General features: G+C 39.5%; 2 protein-coding genes and 1 long non-coding RNA gene across 5 annotated transcripts; 1 reads left to right on the forward strand and 2 right to left on the reverse strand.

Annotated features, from left to right (window-relative positions):
• Nucleotides 1-128: 128 nt before the first annotated feature.
• LOC121240704 (pentatricopeptide repeat-containing protein At3g20730-like) lies at nucleotides 129-16,429 on the reverse strand. 3 transcript variants are annotated; one of them, XM_041138212.1, is made up of 14 exons: nucleotides 15,584-16,429; nucleotides 13,254-14,525; nucleotides 12,748-12,825; nucleotides 12,376-12,449; nucleotides 11,881-12,233; nucleotides 11,708-11,798; nucleotides 11,486-11,612; nucleotides 11,162-11,281; nucleotides 10,895-11,052; nucleotides 8,613-8,657; nucleotides 8,242-8,320; nucleotides 8,049-8,122; nucleotides 870-1,002; nucleotides 129-594 (listed from the first exon to the last, which is right to left on the reverse strand). In XM_041138212.1, exons 1-2 carry the CDS (start codon nucleotides 16,233-16,235, stop codon nucleotides 13,432-13,434), a joined length of 1,746 nt encoding a protein of 581 aa, XP_040994146.1. In that variant the 5' UTR covers nucleotides 16,236-16,429; the 3' UTR covers nucleotides 129-594; nucleotides 870-1,002; nucleotides 8,049-8,122; nucleotides 8,242-8,320; nucleotides 8,613-8,657; nucleotides 10,895-11,052; nucleotides 11,162-11,281; nucleotides 11,486-11,612; nucleotides 11,708-11,798; nucleotides 11,881-12,233; nucleotides 12,376-12,449; nucleotides 12,748-12,825; nucleotides 13,254-13,431. The 3 variants fall into 3 exon arrangements, with proteins under 3 accessions (XP_040994146.1, XP_040994147.1, XP_040994145.1); XM_041138213.1 differs by lacking the exons at nucleotides 129-594; nucleotides 870-1,002 and adding an exon at nucleotides 5,792-6,790 and having other exon boundaries at nucleotides 15,584-15,981; nucleotides 16,088-16,223; XM_041138211.1 differs by lacking the exons at nucleotides 129-594; nucleotides 870-1,002 and adding an exon at nucleotides 5,792-6,790.
• Nucleotides 2,305-2,988, reverse strand: LOC121240706 (secreted RxLR effector protein 161-like). Its single transcript, XM_041138215.1, has one exon. The coding sequence runs from the start codon at nucleotides 2,943-2,945 to the stop codon at nucleotides 2,355-2,357; it is 591 nt and encodes a 196-aa protein (XP_040994149.1). The 5' UTR covers nucleotides 2,946-2,988; the 3' UTR covers nucleotides 2,305-2,354.
• A 37-nt stretch (nucleotides 16,430-16,466) lies between the features above and the next one.
• LOC121240710 lies at nucleotides 16,467-17,266 on the forward strand. The gene is made up of 2 exons (XR_005935592.1): nucleotides 16,467-16,581; nucleotides 16,759-17,266. It is a non-coding gene; the product is annotated as an uncharacterized LOC121240710 (long non-coding RNA).
• Nucleotides 17,267-22,641: the final 5,375 nt, after the last annotated feature.

Consider the following 22,641-nt stretch of genomic DNA (forward strand, 5'->3'; position numbering starts at 1 on the left):
CAACCAATCATATTTTTTTTCTCCTCATGGTGTGGCATCAAGTGATTGTAAAATTATTTTTTATTTTCACTTACTTGACAGCCATTTGATGCCACAAAAACAAATGATAAAAATATGATAATTAAAAGAACTATGAATAACAATTTTCAACCAGGAAAGAGAGGGAGCAAGCGAGCAGCACTCCGCATAGTATCGGTGTGTACACAGATGGATAGTCTCAATTGCTTGAAAAAGTAATTTCTATTGATGCAGGAGATATATATACATTTTTCTTGTGAAGCATATTTGATACTATATATTATATTATATTGTATATTACATCGTCCTTTGTTTCTGGTGAACCCATCTCCCCATTTTCATTGTCATTATCTTCCTTTTCTTGTTGGCACGATGCTTAGCAGCAATCCTTAACTTCCTCTTGGCATTGCGCATTTGATTGACAACAGCCATAACCTTTTCTTCCTGTTTTCTCTTGTCCCGTTTCGCCTTGAGATTCTTCCTGATCTCGCTGTACACTTGTACGAAGTTTTGGATGCCTATAGTATACTTCATTAATTGTTTCACGAACTTCTTCTGCCAATTGCTTTATGTCATCTGCAGGACAAGTTAATGCCCGTTACATACAAACAACTCAACAGATTGCATGAGAAAAATCATTAATTTTCTCGACATAAAGCAACCTATCTATCCGCTATAGGGAAAACATAATTGCTATAATATTACATTATGAATGAAAATTCATGCAGTTCCAATAATCTCGACAGATGATGCAGACCATATTACCTCACCAACAAAAAAAAAGTACGTGGAAAGACTGAAAAAGGATTCATGAAATTAATCGACTGTTATAGTGTGGAAACCAAACTCACCAGGGATCACTTTCCCAGAAAATCCTTCACAAACTTTATATAGGGGCAGCAGGATTTCGGGTACATAATGTAGGCAATCGTCCCGACTGATTTGTGATGATATTTTTGAAAAACAATTGAATATAATTTTCATCTGCAACAAGCAATTAAAATATCATTAGCAGCATATCTCAAGAGTGAAATGTTTCTGAAAAGGCATAAAGCAATCAAACCAACTCTCTTGTCGCCAGCCACATCCACAAAACATCATACATCTCCAATTATACAATAAAATTGTTTTAAAAAACAATGACACTATTCTAGAGACTAACGAGTGGTCACAACAGATACTAGTCATATAGATGTTCACCATGACTAGGTCTGTTGGAGGACTAAGAATATGAGTTGTGACTATAGATAGAACCAACAGGGAAACTAACCGAACTTTATTCCGAAAGACATAAGATGCAATATGTAGACATATTGGAAAGATTACACTTACTTTCATTGATGTACAAATGTATATATACACTACATACAATTGACACTTATACCCTCACACACTTATACAAATTACAAACATGTCCTCTAATACTCCCCCTCAAGTTGGGGCATATATATCATATAAACCTAGCTTGAAACAAATAAGTTTTAACCGACTCCAACACAAAGATTTAGTAAACACATCTGGGAGTTGATCTGCAGACTTCACAAAAGGTGTAGCTAGGGGTGTAACCGGTCCGGTTCGGTCCGGTTTTGGATAAAATTTAGGACCGAACCGGTATGTACCGGTTTTATATTTTTCAAAACCGATTACGCACCAGTTATCCTCCTAAACCGGTACTTCCGGTTTTACCGGTTTCCGGTCCGGTCCGGTCCGGTTTTTCGGTTTTTTTAAAATGTAAGTTTCACAATTTGTTATTAAAAATTTGTTTATAAAAAAAAATTGATTTAAAAACAAATGTTTTATACTTTTATTAATATATTAGACTATATAATAGTATTAATATTAGACTATTGGTATAGTTATAAGTTATATATTAGTATTAGTTATAAACTTTTAGTGATTTAATATTAATATTTTATGTAATAATTTATTAATTATAACAAGAAATTACTTCATATATGAATATATATAATTATATATATTATATATAAAAATTTCACATAAAAATTTATAATTATATATTATATATAAAACTTATATATATTAATATTTAATATATATAAAATATTTTGTATAAAACTTATATATAAAAATATTATTTTTTATTTTTTTTAATCAACCGGTCCGGTCCGGTTCGGTCCGGTCCAAAAAATCCTGGAACCAGAACCTGACCGGAACCGGCCGGTTTTTAGATTTTAAAAACCGGTTTCGGACCGGACCAGTTCAAAACCGGTAAAACCGGTCCGGTCCGGTCCGGTTTTCCGGTTTGAATTTACACTCCTAGGTGTAGCAATGTCACCACTTAGTATCTTTATCTCAAATGAAGTGACAATCAATCTCTATATGTTTAGTCCTCTCATGGAACATAGGATTAGAGACAATATGCATTGCAACTTGATTATCACAAAATAACTGAAGAGGGGTAGGAGCTGGAAACCCAATCTCTTGAAGAAGTGTTGCAACCATGCCAGCTCACTAGTAGTGTGAGCCATTGCCCTATATTCAGCTTCTGCACTAGACTGAACTACTACTGCTTGTTTCTTAATCTTCCATGTAATCAAGTTACCTCTTACAAAGGTACAATATCCAGTAGTAGACCTTCTATATGAAGGGGATCCTGCCCAATCAACATCTGAAACGGCTTCAACCCTAAGATGTTCATTTGGTCGATACAGTAATCCAAGGCCAGGTGCTCGCTTAAGATAACGAAGCATATAAATTACAGCATCCCAATGTGAGACCCTAGGCATTTGTAAAAATTGACTCAGTACACTCACTGCATAAGAGATGTCTGGTCTAGTGATAGTGAGATAATTCAATTTCCCAACAAGTCTTTGATACCTACTTGGATCTCCAAACAACTCTCCTTCCTCTTTCAAGAATTTACGAATTGGATCCATAGGGGTGTCAATAGGTCGTGCACCAAGCATGCCGGTTTCTTCCAGAAGATCAAGTACATATTTCCTTAAGATAGGTTGATACCCTCTTTAGATCTACTAACTTCAATTCCAAGGAAATATCTCAGCTTGCCCAAGTCTTTTGTCTGAAACTGATCATGTAAACACTGTTTCAGTCTAGCAATTCTAGCAAAGTCACTCCCAGTAATTACAATGTCGTCCACATATACAACCAACAAAATGTGACATGCATTACTATGTAGTTGAAACACCGAATGATCTGTTTGGCATCTATGGAGACCAAATGCCAATACAACATCAGAAAACTTCCCCAACCATGTTCGAGGAGATTGTTTCAAACTATATAATGCATTTTTTAACTTGCATATTGTACTTCGATACTTTCTCTAAGAAACAAACTCAGGTGGTTGCTCCATATAAACTTCTTCATGCAAGTCGCCACGCAGAAATGCATTCTTAACATCCAACTAAAATAAGAGCCAGTGTAAATTAGTAGCAAGAGAGATCAACACTCGAACAGAAGAGATTTTGGCAACCAGGGAGAAAGTCTTCTCGTAATCAATGCCATATGTTTGAGTGTAACCCTTAACAACCAAGCGGGCTTTCAAACGTTCCACAGAACCATCAGGATGAAATTTGATTGTATATACTCATTTACAGTCAATAGGTTGCTTACCAGGTGGTAGTGGAACAAGATCCCATGTCTCATTATGGTGAAGGGCATTCATTTCATCTTTCATAACTGTCCTCCATCCCGGATCAGATAGAGCATCATGAACTGTCTTAGGAACAGAAAGCTTTGAAAGTTAAGAGGTAAAACATGTGAATGAAGTAGATAAGACATGATATGAGACAAATTGACTAATTGGATGTTGAGTAACACAAGATCGAGTACCTTTGCGGAGAGTAATAGGTGGAGAGTCTGAAGTACTATGTAACTCAGGATCTGAAGATGGAGACACGGTTGGTGAAGGCATGGAAGCTGGTAGACATGAGCGACACGAGTAAACGTGTAAACGAACTAGGGGAGGGGGTGGAGGACCGGCGATAGGAGGAGAAAGTGTAAAAGTAGGTAATGGTAGAGGATCACACTCAACACTCGAAGTTGTGTCAGAAAAATAGGGTATGGACTCAAAAAAGGTAACATCAGCACTCGTGAAGTAGCGTCTAATAATAGGACTATAACAACGGTATCCTTTTTAAATTCGAGAATAACCAACAAAAAAACACTTGGTAGAACGTGGATCAAGCCTATCAAAACATGGGCCAAGGTTATGAACATAGCAAACACACCCAAAAATTTTTGGAGGAAGGGTAAATGGTGGAGATGAAGGAAACAAGATGGAGAAAGGAGAGGAACCATCGAGAACTGATGAAGGCATACGGTTAATAAGGTGATAAGCAGTAAGAGCACCATCACTCCAAAAACGTTTAGGAACATGCATGTGTAGTAAAAGTGCTCGGGTTACATCTAACAAATGACGATTTTTGCGTTCAACCACCCCATTCTGTTGGGGTGTATAAGAACATGAAGTTTGATGAACAATTCCTGGCACTAGATAGATATTCTCTAGCATTATTAGAACACAAAATCTGACCCTTTTTGTTAAATTGAGTTTTAATTTCTTTCCAAAACACTTTGAATATGGAAATTAGTTCAGATCTTGCCTTCATTAGAAACACCCATGTCACACGAGAGTAGTCGTCAATAAATGTGACAAAATACTAAAATGTGTTTGATTCAATGTTGATTGGTCCCCATATATCAGAGTGAACCAATTCAAAAGGACTCGAGGCTTGTTTATCAACTCTAGGTATAAACGACACACGATGATATTTACTAATTTGACATACTTCACAAGGAAAGGGAGACATATTTCCTAGAATCCTGACCTGACGCTTTAAAAGGAAAAGAGAGGGATGACCAAGACGATAATGCCATTCATAAGCAGATGATGTGGATGTAAGGGCTCGAGTGGGTGATTGTTTAACATCAAGATAATACAAGCCACCAGCTTTATGCCCCGTAGGGCTGTACCAATCTTGTTTCCCGTCTTTAGAGCGTAGTGTACGTTAGATTGATCGTGTATGGTGGTTCACGCCCAAATCGATACGGTGGTTCCGTTTGAAGTGGTTTCCGGCCACTCTCCGGTGTCTTCTCCAGTACTGAGCACCAGGGTTGGACTCGCCGGCCTTGTCTGTGGTTACCGGCATCGTCGTTGTAGCCGGAATCGATACGGTGGTTCCCTTTGTTTCGGGACCGAAAGTGTATGAAGTGGTTTCCGGCCACTCTCCGACGTCTTCTCCGGTACTGGGCACCAAGGGTGGACTTGCCGACCTTGTCTGTGGGTACCGGCATTGTCGTCGTCGCCGCCGGAAAGGGCCTCTGTCACCGGCAAAAGGTTGAAGCCCGAAGTGTTTGGTTACAGGGATAAGCTATCCAATCCTTAAGTTTGGATAGCCAAAACCTGGAGTAAGAGTGTATTCCTATCCGGAATAACACTTGTTTGGTAACACCTATACGGTATTCTTATCCTCGTTTAGGATAGCTTATTCTTGTTTCAGCTCAGTTTTAAACCGGTACTAGTTCAAACCCAAAACACAGCAGATACATCCCGAAATAACCCAGTTCAGACCCAAAATAGGCTGGTTCAGGCCGATACAGACCCAAAACATCCCGGTTTAGAACCAAAACAGTCTGGTTCAGACTAGTTCAGGCCGATACAGGACCGAAATTGTGGTATTTAAGTTGTTTTTCGGGTACTTGGGCTAAGTATCTACATTTCTAGATTGTGTTTCTTGGATTTTTTAAGTTGAACTGTGATTTTTCTCAGATATTGTGTCGAGTTTCAATCTCCAAGTTCAGTTGTGATATTGTGTGGAGGTTCTCAAATATGACAATTAAATTTGAGTCACAATTATATGATGCAGTTACCTCTTATGTTGCTCCTAGTGGGCATGGAGGCCGAGGTGGTAGAGGTGCATGTGAGGGACATGATGCCAAAGGTAATCGCACTTGAGGTCAAGAGCCTCATAAGTGCACCCATTGTGATCACACTAACCATTCGGTAGACTATTGTTGGGATCTACATAGTAGACCATTTGGGTTTGCTAATTAGGCCATTTGCCAAGATACTACATCACAGTTAACTAGCTCCAACTCAGGTATGATTAGTATATCGAAGGATGAGTATGAGCAGTTTTTGGGTCACACATGAGCTTCATCCGCCACAGCTACTCTTACCCACTCAGGTATAGCATCCGCATGTCTTGCCTCATCCATTCAAGATCCGTGGATCATTGATTCAGGAGCTAATGAGCATCTGACTGGTTTGTCATCTGTCTTATCTAAGTTAGATACTGTGACATCTCCAAAAAGTGTTACTCTCGCTAATGGGTCTCTTGCTAAAGTTACAGGCATTAGATCCACTAAGCTCACTGGCTCTACTACCATGTAGACACATATTGGAAAGATTACACTTACTATCATTGATGTACAAATGTATATATACACTACATACAATTGACACTTATATTAATTACAAACATGTCCTCTAACACAATACAATTTAGATTTTAGCACTAATAATACCAGCCAATACATTTATAGTGTTGGCCAATAGTTTGGAAGAACGAAACTCCCACGTTCCTTTCCCCATTGAAGGTTTGACTTGGTGATTCAGTGTTTTCTGACAGTATTTACACCAATAAAAACAAAGGTTCCTTTCCTCATCTGGCGCATTCCTAAGCAAGAATGATAATGCCTCTGCCATAATAATTTTTTGATAAGTAGTAATATTCAAATAATTTATTCTTGAACATAATCCTTGGGATAAAATCTTAGTTTTACCGTCACCCTGAAAAAATTTGAGAAAAAAATGTAAGTAAATATCTTTGCTCATGCATAGGTAAATATATATGAATGGCGACTCTTGTACCTGGCTAATACAGTAATACAAATGATATTTGAGAAAACATCTACCATCTCCTTGTTCTAGAAAAATTTGAACATGTATCAACTAATACCTGATATTAACATTATAGGACTATATCCCTTAGACCTTAAAATAATTTGTTTAGTCTTTTCTACATTTGTTGAAAGCATCTGTTCAATTTACCTTATAGTTCAATTCAAACTTAATTTCCATTTCAAGTACTTATTCTGGTGATGACTCGTGATGAAAATTTTTTTATCAGTAAACAAGAATTTGACTAATGATACACGGGACATATACAAAAACAACACCTAAGCATGAGTGTCGAGCAATGCAAGAAAATAGTGACCTTTCAAGCCATTGAAATCTATTACAATCAACCAATTGAATAAAGTATTCAAAAAAGAGTTCTAAGCTCATCCATTCACTGCTCACGATCCTCAAAGAAAAATAGTAAATATTTTTTATAGTCGTGCTATATATCTTTTGATACATAGTAAACCAGACCACCTTTCTGAGAAAAAGAAGCCTGGGAAAAAATTAAAAGAGAAAAAGATTTGGAGACCTAAAACTATCTTCCCTTTTTTTTTTTTTTTTTTTCTTGGGGGGGGCAGCATAAGATACTCAAACTAGCTCCTTCAGTTTGATTTAAATCTTTTGGGGCAGACTTTTCATTCTCATATAGCATGCAGTTTACATAATTATTATAATTATGATTCCATTACCTATAACCTCTCCATTTTGCAAGTGAGAGATTTTTCAGTAATTGCACAAGACGACAATTACACAAGAAATCGGACTATGTGACAGCATGACCATGATGGAAGGGGCAGTGCTAGCAATAGCAACAAATATGTGATAAAAGAAATCAGAATGATATTGCTGGATTAGAAATATATCACCTAGACTGACAAAAATCAGAATGATATTGCTGGATTAGAAACACATCACCTAGACAAAATATCAAAAGAGCTACCAATTACCTAGACCCACCCCAAAACTACCAAACACAGAAACATGTTTCATTTTTGTTTCAAAATGGGACGTTTCACTGCAAACCAAAATATATTTGTTTTGCTCTAACATAAATCTCAAATATTGTGGCATGAACAGTTTGCTTTCACAGAATCATTACAACAAAATTAATAAAATTCCTAAAGCAGCATTCAAAAGTACTTACTTGAGCAGATAAACAAGGTCTTCTATCAAATACTTCTGCAAATACATCATAATATATGACCACGATATAAATATCTGCATGTCAACAGCCACACTTGGAAAAGTTTAGATTGAGATTGAGGAAGCTATTTGAAAAAATTGAAACAGACAAAATATTGACAACTAAAGAACACCACAGAAACCATGAATTGGACCTGTTCGATAATCTCTGGCTCCCTATCAGCACCACTTTGTAGGAGAGACGCTAAAGAATAAGCAATCCTCGGCAGAAAGCTGTCAGACCACATACATGAGATACAAGTCATAAATGCAAAAAACTGTAAAGACATGGCATACACAAGAATATGATAGTCTGACAAGGAAAATTTCAAAGCAATTTAAGAGGGTGTGAGGCTGGTGCATCTCCAACAATAATAGAGGCTAATTTCTCATTCTGTACAATGTTAATAAGTGCAGCAAATAGCAACCAATAGTGCAGGATTCTAAGGATAGAAGCGCCCAAGAATAATTTACTAAGAAAAAGAAAAAAAAGCCTGAGAACTAAATCCAGAAAGAAGGAACTCACGGGATAAAATCCACCAAGAGATCTCTAGATAGAGCAGCAATTAACCTGCATGAGCATAATTTGGAACTCTCAACATATCTCATGTTAAAGAAGAAAAGCATAAATAACTCATAAACAAACGAACAAAAAACAATAAACAATACAAATTAAAAATTCCTTCTTAAATCACTAAACTCTTCTATAGTTCATTGTCGCTCTTGAACGATCAAAATACAAATTATACATATTTTTTTTTATAGGTAAATAGAATTTATTCCAAGTAAATAGGCATAGTCCAAGTACATAGGATGTATACAAGTGAGTACACCTAGATACAAGCTATAGCAAAATAGAACTAAGGCAAAATGCTACAAATATTTTTTTTTTTTACAAGTAATAAATTTATTCAAAGAAATAGGCATAAGCCCAAGTACACAGGATGTATACAAAGGAAACACCTACAACTTCCAAAAACGAAAAGAAACTAACACCAGAAAACTAGAACAAATGCAGAAAATTATCCTCCATTACAAAAGCTTTAACCCAAGAACTCAAAGTACTCAAGAACAAATCCCTAAGCTCTCCCAATGAGCGTTCTTTATCTTCGAAGCATCTCCCATTTCTTTCAAGCCAAATGCACCACATAAGACAAGGAGGAATCATCTTCCAAACTCTTGCCACCTTCTTACAGCCCTTCAAACCCTTCCACCCTACCAACAGATCCACCACATTTCTAAGCATTACCCAATGTAATCCTGTCCAACTCAAAACCTCATTCCACAAGAATCTTGTCACTTCGCAGTGAAGAGAAAGGTGATTTACTGATTCTCCGTCCGTTTTACACATAACACACCAATCAGCAATAAACAGACCTCTCCTTCTAAGATTATCAGTAGTCAATACTTTACCCAAAGATGCTGCCCAACAGAAAAAAGCAACCTTAGAGGGAACTTTCACTTTCCAAATACTTTTCCAAGGAAAAACACAACTACTAAGGCTTGACAAAATTCTGTAATAAGTTGAGACTGAAAACTTAGCATTTCCAGCAGGAATCCACACCATGCTATCCTCTCTTTCAAGCACCAACTTTGAACTGTAAAGTTTAACCAGCAGAGCCTAAACTTCATCCACTTCCCAGTCATTAACGTCCCTTGTAAAAATGATATTCCATTCAACCTTGTTGTTACTACTGCAGTAAGAATCATAAATAGTTGCATTATGATCCCTAGCAATTCTGAAAAGGGTAGGAAATTCCAGCTTGAGAGCAGCATCCCCACACCACAGATCATGCCAAAAGAGAATCCTCTTTCCATCTCCCACCTTCAATCTGATATTATTGGAGAAGGAATTACATCCTTTTCTAATAAATTTCCACAAACTAACCCCATAAGCTCCACTAGCTGCATTAGTACACCAACCTCCCCACAAACTTCCATATTTCACTTCTATTACATTTTTCCAAAGGGCTTTACTCTCCAATTGATATCTCCAAAGCCATTTCCCAAGTAAAGCTCTATTAAAAACCCTTAAATCTTTAATCCCCAAACCACCGCATATTCCAACTAACCTTCTTCCAACTGACCAAATATTCTCATCCCTTACAAGGTTCTTCACCCAAATTATACATATTCTACAGATATTCAATGATCACGATGTCAATTTATTATTATATCAGTTACAGCTAGCAAAGATTTGTACCAGGCTTAGTAGCCAGAAACAAAAAGTTAGTCGATATTCAGATACCTACATAAACTGATGGCATTGATCGCTAAAACCTCATCGAAGAAAGTATCATATCACTCATTCCTGACCCTCTTCTAATTACTTTCCCTGACATGATGCTATTGGTATGAGGACAACCCAAGTTAATAACCAAGATACTCTACCCACTGAGCCAGATTCAACTTATTACTGATTGATTTCCATTAAAATGTGCCCACATAAAAAAAGTAAAAACAAAAAAGGACCATAGAGAAACACAAGCAACGGTATACTATATGGGCATAAGAATTGTTTTACTGGAGGCTTACGAATTTTTTTCTGGGCGTAAGCCTCCATGACTTCCTTCAATCGGTTTCAAACTCTAACTAGATATTTCTCTTGTACCCGACCTGTGACTCAGGTCATGCCTAATGTTACTATCAATAAAACTTTCAATTACTAATAAAAACAAAATACTTTTTTCTGAAACCGAAGCATTAGAAGAAAACAACACAAGCTTCAATAGATGTTTATCATACCCCATAGCGCACATAAATATCCAAAGATCAGTAAAGAAGGGATTATGAATTAGGCTTACATACCTAAGAATAGGCTCCAGAGAAAGCCTTGCTTTCATATGTAAACTAGAGAGAAGTTTCGACACTATTAATTCCTTGTGCAATAGAACCAGAGGTAATGTTTGTACCAAGGGCATTATTTCCACATAAAATTAAATAAAATCCTCAGCAGTATTCAATTCCTGTACGTGATAATACAATCAAAAACGAAAACTTGGTATTAGTGGGGGAGGAGGAGGAGGAGCAGGAGGAGGGGAGAGAGAGAAGAGGGAAGAAAGAGGCAAGGCATACCCTCCATTCTATGAGGCAGTCCCAAAAAAAGGAGCCCTCTGATGGCTCGGGTTTCACTTCGTCAAGACTTCTGTAAACATCGATTTCTATCTCTCCTACCCTCTGAGAGAACGTCTTGAACTGCACCCCACGCACATGCACACACACGAAAACCAATTTAGTTAAACTTTATACCATATATATATATATTAAAAAAAAAAAAAAAGAAGTTGTTCAATGAGTATTTCAAATGAAAAACGATATTTTGCTTTCCATAGAATAATTCCATTTTTTGTTTATGGGGTTTAGGGGTTTAACAGTTTTGTTAAGGGTTTAAGGACTTACGACAAAACGGCGGCGCGCAGGGGATTTGTTGAGGGACTTCACAGCCTGAGCATGCGACGTCGTCGCCATTACTTAGCGTTTCAGTTTCACAGACGCCCTGATTGACAAGAGGAACCTGCGGCACAAGCTGCTGGGAGAGGGAGAGGGAGAGATAAATAAGTTTTGTGGTCTGTTAGACCGAGAACCACGACGTAAAGGAGGAAGAATCCGGCGTGGGCTTACCGAAATGGCGCGAGGTGGCAGTGGGTGCCTGGTCCGCGGGTTCTAGGTAGCCTGGGTGGTGCTCCGACGTTCCTTCGGGGTCGAAGATGTGCTGAACGAAATCACACCGTGTCTGTTTGATTATTCAAGGTAGAGGGAGGGGGAAAAATGACGGAGGAGAGAAGAGGACTTACCAACTGTGTCCTCGAGTGATTTGGGCGAGAAGAGAGTCTTGGTTTGTGTCACCGTTCTGATCTAGGGTTCCATGGGGAAAGGGGCTGAAAATCAAGTGTTTGGGGAAGGATCTCGAGTCAACACAATCAGTTGTACTTGGATCTGTCCAATTCAATTAGTTCGAGTAGAATAACACACTAAGCATGTTTTTAGATTGACCAGAACGTGTTCTCCCTAAGCATCTAAAGCTTGATTGAGGCTCCTACTTGCCTTTATTCCAATAGATCAGGGCAGTTGGGATTTGTTTTGCACTTGAGATATTTTTCTTCCATCGGGAAGCATTCTTCTCTCTTCCCTCAATCTGAAAAAAAGACTGCCACAACATCTCAGTTAGAAGTAAACCCAAGTTTTAGTATACATGGAAATAAAATGCCAAATAATATTCTAGCGAAACTTAATTTGCTCTTTTTTGATAGATTTACCAACTTTATTTCCATAAATTGCATATTACTGACCTTGTCAGACCCGTTATAGGAATGCTGAAGCTAAATGTTGCTTTGGTGCCTGACAAGATATCACCCAGTGACTCCTATATACACATGTGAACAGATAAATTATGAATACATTAAAGCTGTTGAGATTGAGCAACCAACATTGGTAATAAAGGAAAAATCTTGAGCACACCCATATCCACAAAGACACCTAAAGGTTCGATATATCCAGAGAGATGGTGGACTCATTTGCAGTGGAAGCATGACAAAATATGCATTCAATATCTAATGGTTGAGGAAAAGAACAGACCCAATTGACTGAAATCAGAAAAACAAAACCTTGATAAAGCTAAAGAATCAGTGCGGCGTTGGGGCTTAAAGAATAGTAGAACTTACCATGTTAATTCACAGAGGAGAGAAGACTCAGATAGAAGAGAAGTTAGCATCAATAGACAGTACGAGAACTCAAAGGATCTGCAAAAGGGATGTAAACAGAGTGTAAAATCCCAGCCTGCAAAAGAACTAAACTCTAAACTCCCCAACTATAACGGGAAGCATGACAGCCTTTGAACACTCATTTGGAGGCTTCAGGCATACTTATGGATAACAAAAAGCTTTACGGCCCATATTTCAAATACTTCGGGCATACGTATGGATAACAAAAAGCTTTAAGGCTCATATTTCAAATACTCATATGAAGCCATTCAGCCCTTGAACACTCTTTTTACTCATTTGGAGCATGACATCAGGAACAATCATGCATAAACTTAACGGCTCAGATTTTATACATGCATAAAAACTGAGACTTTTTAGTACTTCAAAACCACTTTCACTCATTTGGAGTATGATATCAAGATGAAATCATACAAACAAACTTCGAAATAAAAAGTCCTAGTAAGTACCTGAATGTTGACAACAAGACTGTGAACTGAGAATGCATCAATGGACCAAAAGTCTGTGCTTGAGCATCCTCCCCTACTCCTTTATGGCCTTAACATATGAAGCATCTGTTCTGCATGGTAAAGGTTTCAGTATCTCCCTATCTCCCCAAGGGCAATAAAATGAGATAGTTCTCCACTTTCAACTATGCTTCAAAAGTGCAATTTCCTTCTTTGTAGCTTGTAAAAGACTGTATCCGGGATCTTTCTTTAAACCTCTATCTTTTACCAAATTCCACATCTTGGAAGCATTGTCCCATTGGCCGCACGCAGCATATAAGCTAGCTAAAACAACATAGTTAACTGAATTCTTGGGATCCATTTTGAAAAGATTAAAGGCTGCTATTTCCCCAATTGATAAATTATAATAGGTGCTAGATGCCCCAAGAATGGCACCCCAAATCGAAGCAGTAGGTTTGATTTTCATCTCACATATCAAATTATAGGCTTCTTCTAACTGGCCTCCACGTGCAAAGAGATCTATTATACAAGAGAGATGCTCTGGTTTAGGCAAAATGTTGTACTCTTTTACCATACTATTAAAGCATTCTGATCCTTCACCAGTCAATCCACTATGGCTACAAGCAAAGAGAAGAGTCAAGAATGTAACATCATTCGGCCTTAACCCTTCGTGTTCCATCATCTTATAAAGTGCAAATGCTTTATGTCCAAAGCCATGTTTCCCATATCCGGCAATAAGTGATGTCCATGAAATCACATTTTTCTCCTCCATCTCATCAAAAGCATGCTTCGCATCTTCAATTCCTCCACATTTTGCATACATATCAACAAGGGCATTGCCCATGGCCACATCATAACAGGATTGAACTTTTGAAACAACAGCATGGACTTGTCTTCCAAAGCTTAGTGATGATATATTTGCACATATATTAAGCATGGAGCAAAATATAACTTCATCCATTTCAATGTGCATTTGAATTACTTCCTTGAAGAGTCTCAGGGCATCTCCGCTATGGTTAGCTTCGTGTGCAAATCCAACTATCAGTGAAGTACAAGATATAATATCTTTAGTTGGCAAACTCTTGTATAAGTGATAAGCACTTCCTACTCTTCCACATTTTGCATAAGCACCAATCAATGATCCAATCAAAGCATTTTGTGATCCAAAACCCAAATGGATAATTAACCCATGTGTCTGGTTGATCTTCATGAGACTACTGTGAGTAGCACAGGCTCTCAAGACGCTTCCCAAGGTGAAGCCATCAGGAATCAGTCCTATTAAGATTTAATATAGAAACATCAAATAAAGGTATCAAAACCTACAACAGAAGATTACAAAAAAGCATACAGAAAAGAAAATTCTTCCTAGTAACTTTAAAAGAAAGAGGAAAACTGTTGATCAGGATATTGGTTAAATAATATTTTAGGGTCCATTCAAATACCATTAAGAGAGTATGTAGTGATTAAACTATAGATGAAGTGCTCTAGACTTGTCTGAATTCCATGCATCTCGATGGCATCATTCAGCAGAGAGGGCTTTTGTTTTTTTTAAATAGGTAATAAAGATACTAAGCAATTGATAGACTATTTCACTCAAGGATATTTATGTAGGAACACAATATGGAGCAGAATTAGATTACGAAGAGAATATGCCAGAAGATAGAGTAGCAATTCTTAAAACAATAATTCAGAGAAAGACAACACTCAACAATTTTACAGGATCGTTCCTCAAAGTGCTGAACCACCCCCCCCCCCCCCCCCCCCAAAAAAAAAAAAAAAAAATTATGGGCTTAAGGCATCAATTAAGTTAAAAGAGAGAAAGGAAAAAGAAAAGAAAACAAGTGAATGCCCTCTCTCTACTCAAGTTGTATAGATGCTAATAAAAGAAACAAAATTTTACCACTAACATGAATGCAAGCAAGTGTTGGGATTTTCAGAGATGGTCGAGAGAGAGAGAGAGAAACCAAGGGTATATTGACCATCAACTCAAGTCTATTCAATTAATTTTCTTGTTCTTTTTAATATTTTGATTTACACTCAACAATGTATTACTTAGAAATTGTATGGTTCATTTGAATTTAATCAAGATATCTCTTCAAAAAATTCATTTCAACTAGTCTCCATCAGACTAGCTTTTCCAAACAAACTATCTACGTTATAATGTTCTTGATTAGATCCAACGCAACAAAAAATAAAGACAATCACTAGAGTGTTATGATATATTTCTGCTTCAGAAAATAAGAATAAACGCATGTAGTCTCAACATCACAAAGATAGAGAAGAATACAATTAGAAGAAAAATGAAATCTAGAAGTTTAATGAAAATGCTACACCTTCTCTCATCATTGAACGAAACATTTGAAATGACTCATCGGCAAATCCCTGAACAGCATATCCACCAATCATTGCATTCCAAGAAACTACATCCCTCTCTGCGATCATTTCGAAGCACTTGCAAGCCTCTTCCATTTCCCCACATTTCGAGTGCAAGTCAACCAATGCACTCTGCACAAACAAATTGTCCACAAACCTACTCTTGTGTATGCAGCCATGTACTTGCATCCCCACCTCCAAACACCTCATACTAGTACACGCCTTCAACACACTCGCATAGGTGAACTGGTTGGCCTTGACACCCACCCCACGCATTGCCGAAAACATCATCAAAGCATTTTCATAATACCCATTTTGTGTAAACCCAGAAATCATAGCAGTCCAGGACACTAAATTTCTGTCACGCATTTTATCGAACAAGTTACGAGCTGTGTCCATGTGGCCAAATTTCGAATAGAATATTATCAGTTTTGTATTTAAGTGTACATTTGAATCAAACCCACTTGTTATTAGTTGGTTATGAATCAAACGACCGCATCTTTCAGCCTTTGCGTCCATGCAAACCTGCAACATCTTCATGTACATAGAATAGTCTAAACGAGAAAACGGGATTGACAAAATGGGTTTTAGAGTTTCATGCAATTTTGCCATCGCACTACAGTGATTGGACTGTAATTTTATTGCTACCAAACGGAGCAAACCAGAAAAGGAAACAACAGAGAAGCGTCAGGTGGAACCTACATAGCCTATGCTACAGTCACCAAACGGTGCCCAGAGAAGCACCTAAATAGGGAATAGCAATGGTAAGATACTGCCAGAAGGGAAGACTCGTAGCAAGCTGGAGGGAAGTGTTAAACGGTGTCGTCGTTATGTAATTTGCTAGGGCGTTGGTAACTTGGTGCCGAGCTGAAGGAAAGTTGGTTTTTTCCTTTCGTCAGTCGTCAGTCGTCAGTCAGGCTGTCAGCGTTCCCTACAGGCAGCAGAAAGGAGAAAATACGTATGATTTTGCTTGGAACGAATTTGGGACTCTGGAGGCGGATTACCTCGAATAATCCAATTAATTTATGAATATGATTGTTCATCTTCTATCAATTGCACTTTCCCCATTATTTTCATTGATTGATAGTTTCGTTTCTCACTGTCGGTATTGAGATTCATTTCATTTTGGCATCAGAGCAGTTCGATTCTAATGGCGGATGAAACTCGGCTCAAGCAATAGCAAGACGCAATGTAGAAGTAGGTGGAAACTCATGAAGAAAACATTCTTGAAATCAAGGAATGACTTGACCAATTAGCTGACAAGATGAGAACCATTGTAGAGAATCAGAATGCAGTGGCTAACAGGGAGAGGCAATGGGAGCACGAACAGGAGGGCCAAGATCAAAGGAGGGGTCTCAACAGAGGTTTGAGGTTGGATTTCGCTCACTTTGATGGGGAGAATCCTGCAGGATGGTTATCCAAGGCCATTCACTTCAAGTTTCACCAGACCCCATCGGCACAAAGGTTGTTGATGGCCTCTTATTGAAGCCCTAGTGCGGTATCAAGACGCAGCAAAGAGTGGAATATTCGATAGCTGGGAGACGTTTCCCGAGCTATGTTGATAAGATTTGAACTACTGCATACGATGATTCGATGGAGACCCTCACCAAACTTAAACAAACCACCTACGTTTCAGCTTAAAAGTCTCAATTTGAGTATCTTTTCAATCAACTCAAAGGTTTGTCTGATACACAGAAGTTGAGTTACTTCCTTAACGGATTAAAAAATGAGATAAAGGTTGCATATTAGAACGCTAAATCATATAAACTTGAATGCTACGTTTGGGTAAACAAAGATACAGGAAGAATACCTATTGAGTGCTAGAAAATCCATCAAAAACTTAAAAGATAAGAACAGTATGTTAACAGTAAAAAATAAATGGAACCGAGAAGGATCCAATAAGGGAATAAGGCCAACATCACCTCCTAGAAGCATATCATCGGTGCAGATGGATGAAAAGAGAATGAATAGATTGTTACCACTGTGATGAGAAGAAGAACCCAATGCATAAATGCAAAAATCCCAAGATTTATATGTTGCAAGATATGAAGGAATTAGCATGTGATTCAGGAGATGAGGAAGGGAGAGGCCTGAAGGAGGGGGAAAACAATCCTAATCTACAAAAAGAGGAGTCTGGTCCTGAGATATCGATTCATGCCATGACTGGAACACCAAATTCTAACACAATGAGGCTGTTGGGACAAATAAAAGAGGAGACATAGTGATCCTGATGGGTGTGATGCATCTCTTGTACAGAAGTTCAGGGTGCCAAATAACTTGATAGCTCAACTCTCAGTCCGTGTGGCTAATGGTGATATGAACAAGAGTGCGAGGTTGTGCAGGGATGTAAGCCTCAAGGTTCAAGGTAATTGAGGAAGAATGCCTTTAAGTGGAGTGAAGAGGCCTCTACGGCATTCGAAATACTTAAACATATTGTGACCGACCCTCTTATTCTTAAGCTTCCAGAATTTACTCTTCCCTTTAATATAAAATGTGATACTAATGGCACGGGGATAGGTGCAATGCTAATGCGACAAGGAAAACCAATTGCCTATATGAGTAAAGCCTTGTAAGGAAGGGTCCTTGGGCTATCAACTTACAAGGAGTTGTTTAATTGCCTTGGTGACCTTATTTGTTTGGACAACCATTCATTGTAAAAACATATCAACAAGCCCTTAAATTTTTTCTTGCACAAAATGTGGGAACTGAGGCTCAACAAATGTGAATCACCAAATTACTGGGTTACAATTTCACTATTGAATACAAGACAGGAAGGGAGAATAAGGTTTCTGATGCTTTGTCTAGGAATCGTGGAGAAGAGGGTTCAGAGGAGGCAGTGCTGGCAATGATTTCTTTTCCCACACTAGCTTGAATTGAAGAATTGAGGTAGAGTTATTCCTCATCTCCTAAGTTGTTTAAAACTCAAAAGTGGCCAAAATGTTTCCAAGGGGTATACCCTTTGGCAAGAAATTATTTTAAAGAAAGAAAGGATTGTGATAGATGTGGGGTATACCTTTGAGTCTTGTATTGCTACCAAGTGATGCCTTTGGCCTAAAAACTTCTCAGGCTACTTATCAAAGGCTGATTAACCAGATGTTCAAAGAGCAAATCGGCTGCAAAATAGAAGTATATGTTGACGACTTGCTTATGAAAAACAAGGAACCCGAGAGGAACATCGACGATTTGCGAAAGGATTTTGTAGTCCTCCGAAAGTACGAGATGAAACTCAACCCCGTAAAGTATGCTTTTGGGATAGGATCGGGAAAATTCCTTGGGTTCATGGTTTGGGAAAGGTTCATCGAAGCTAATCTAGAGAAGATTCAAGTCATGATCAACATGAAATCCCCTCTGACCATTAACGAAGTACAAAGACTCACATGGAGAATCACAACACTTAATCGATTTGTTTCTCAGTCGACAAACAAGTGCTCGTTGTTCCTCCAAGTTCTACAGAAATTTCATAAGTGTGACGAATGTGAAGAGGTATTCCTGGGTTAACGAATATAACCCACCACTTTTAAGCCAAACGGTATCGGGAGAAACCTTCTACCTTTACTTGTCCGTGACGACCGTCGCCGTCTTGGCGGCGTTGGTCTGGGAGGAGAACAAAGTGCAGAAGCCTGTTTACAGCAGGGCCCTAAGGAGATCAGAGCGGAGATACCCAAAAATGGAGCTATTGGCATTAGCACTAGTAGTGGCTGCCCATCGATTAAGGCCTTACTTCCAAGTGCATCTGATAAAGGTCCTAATGGAAGCGCCACTGAGGAAGGTTCTTTAGTGCTCGGACATGTCTGGGTGCCTAGTGAATTGGTCAATCAAACTAAGCGAGTTCGATATCGACTACGTTCTCCAAGCAGTCATCAAAAGGCAAACCTTGGCAAACTTCATTTCTAAGATGATTGAAGATCCTAAAGGTACACCCGTCCGGCCAGAGGGCAACCAGTGGCATGTCTACGTCAATAGCTTGTCATGCCAAAAAAGGAGTGCGGGGGTATATGCAGTTTTCGATGAAGGCAAAAAGACCTACCGCTTGATAAGATTTGAGTTCAAGACCACAAAAAATGAAGCAGAATACAAGGCCTTACTGGCAGGCCTCGCCATAATGAGGGCTCCGGACATGATGGACGTAAAAGTAAAGACGGACTCTGAGATAGTGTGAGCCAGGTCAAGGGTAAGTACCTGGCAAAGAGTGAAAGACTCTGGCTCTATCTACAATGGGTATGGGAAGAGTGCGGCTGCTTCCAAAATCTCACCATCGAACGAATTCCTTGAAAGGGCAACTGGAAGGCAAACCAGCTAGTGCGGCTACATTGGGAATAGATGACATAGAGCTACCGTGGGAAGCAGTCATCGGGGTGATAAAGAACCTGACCATAGGGACCGTGATGTCAAAAATAGGGGATGTCGTACCCAAGTGGGCTCACAAGATAAATCAGTTTTTTACCACTAGAGAGCTATCGACCAAGAAAGAGGAAGCAAGATGGGTAAAGAAAAGGGCAACCCGATTTGTACTTGCAGAGGGGAAGTTGTACAAACGAGGTTTCTCTTCTCCCCTCTGATGTATCTCTTCAAAAAAGGCTTAGCACATCTTGGCAAAAATACATGAAGGAGTATGTGGAAATAACTCGAACATGAGGACCCTAGCAAGAAAGGCACTAAGAGCTGGTTACTGTTGGCTCTGAGCCCTCAAGGCTGCGAAGGAAATCGTCCGAAAGTGCGATAAGTGCCAAATGCATGCGTCAGTACCGCATTGCCCACCCTAGGAGATGACGTTTGTCACTAACCCCTGTCCATTCACACAATAGGGACTAGATATCGTCGGGCCAATGCCGCGAGGAAAAGGTGGTGCAAAGGTCATCTTGGTGGCGGTGCACTATTTCATGAAGTGGATGGAGGCAGAGCCATTCACAACAATAATTGTTGCTAGTGTAACTCGGTTCCTGTGGAAGGTCGTGGTGTGCCGGTATGGCATTCCCCGAGTAATCATCGCAGACAATGTGAGGCAATTTAATTGTGACCATTACAAAAACTAGAACAACGAGTTGGAGGATAAAGGCCAGGTATTCATCCCCAGGACACCCCCAAGCCAATGAACAGTTTGAGCGACCAACAAGATCTTGGTAGGAATCCTAAAGAAGAGGTTGACAACCAAAAAAGGAGCGTGGGCAGAACAGCTCCCTGGGGTCATGTGAGCATATCGAACCACAGTTAAAACCTCTATAGGGAAAAAGTCCCTTTGTTTTAGTATACTGGAGCGAGGCGGTCTTCCTAGTGGAGGTAGGCATACCGAGCTTCCAAGTTTAGCATTTCAGAAAAAAGAATGAATAAAGAGTGCATGTGTGCAAATCTGGACTTGGTGGAAAATAGGAAAGAGGAAATCGATATGAGGATAACGGTCGACGAGGAAAATAGAACAATACTTCAATTGAAGAGACACAGTCTTTCAAAGAGGGGATCTAGTGCTAAAGGAAGCAGGAACGACCTCACAAGAGGAAGGAAAACTCGGACCAAGTTGGGAAGGACCATACGTGATTACGGCCTGCGATCGACCCAGAACATACTAGCTCATGGACGTGGAGGGAAAGTAATTGCCACACTTATAGAACGCGGAGCACCTTAGGAAATATTTCATTTGAAAACTCAGTAAAAGAGGAGTATGCCCCTTGGATAATTTAAATCAAGTTTTTCAATAAAATGCTCTATTATTCCCTCTTTGCTAACGTGTCATAGGAACTATATTAACCGATGCTCTATGCTCACACCCCTGCATTATAGGAGGGAACACCTCTCTCAAGTGTCCTAGTCTCTCATTGTGACCTAGCGCGGTTAAGTACATCTCTCATCTAGTTATCCAAGTCGTTCGCGACTAGCTTGGTTGAGGATCTCAACCCATTTTAAGCCCCGACGAGCAACACGTGCGACTAAGCTCAGCCAAGCCCTAAGTCGAATCGGGGTGAAGAACATGAAAATTGCTACGAAATAAAATATAGCTACGAAATAAAATAATAATAAACACATGTATACAAGTGTCCTCAGCAGATCAGGGGCAAGGAGCCGAAGGTGGAAAGGCATTGAACATTGAGGAACTGGAGTGAGGAATTGTCAGGGTGTAGGGTCTTTAGGTCAAGTTCAAGGAGTTTGGCCCCGGGGTTCTCAAGAACAAAGTCTCGCATCTTTTCCAAGCCCTCCTGGTAACTGTGGCCCTAGGGCCTGTTGTAGACCACCCTAACCGTTGTTAACTGAGGAGAAATCTGCATCAAGTCTCCCTCGGAGGAGGTCAGCTCGGCCTCCAAGGAGGCAACTTGAAGATCACTGGTGATGATCTCGCTCTTGGCTGAGGCCAGGTTAGATCTTAGGGTCCCTAGTTCTCCGACCCGAGATATGATCTCTTTCCGACTTTGTTGGAGGGAGTCATTAAGTCCAGTGATTAGTCGGTCTCGAGATTTGACGTCGTCCTCAAGCCGCCTTTGCTCCCCAAGCTCCAACATACGCTGCTCTTCTAGGCCCTAGAAGGAGCGCTCAATTTTCTGGATGGCCTCGCCATGCTCCTAGAAATGCTCCCTTAACTCCACCAGCTTGGTGTCCTAGCAAGACAACTTTTCATAATTGGCATCATGATCCTCCCCGAGCCACTTGGCCTTAAGACGACAGCGGTTTATCTCCTTGACCCTTTCAATCAACTCCCCTCAAAGGCAAGCAGCCTTGTTGCAAAGGCGGGAGTTCTCCCTCTCCTCCATGCGCCCTCGTCGAAAGATGTCGACGAGGCTTCACCACCCAATCCCTCTCCGCTCGAGCCTGGAGAACCTTTTCCTGGGCCTGGATCGCGAAAGCTCACTACCTAAGGACCTCCCATTCCAAGTCGGCCCTTCTATCAACAATCTAGGCCACCAGCTGATTGATTCCCTCGGGCATGTAGGCAGCAATATTGTAAGACAGAAAAAAAAAAAAAAAAACAAAGACGAACAAAGCAAAGAGGGCCAGTGGAAATGTACCAGAGACAGGAGTTCTATGAGCTTGC

This window comes from Juglans microcarpa x Juglans regia, chromosome 7S (genome assembly GCF_004785595.1).
Source record: "Juglans microcarpa x Juglans regia isolate MS1-56 chromosome 7S, Jm3101_v1.0, whole genome shotgun sequence".
Classification (NCBI taxonomy): Eukaryota; Viridiplantae; Streptophyta; class Magnoliopsida; order Fagales; family Juglandaceae; genus Juglans; species Juglans microcarpa x Juglans regia.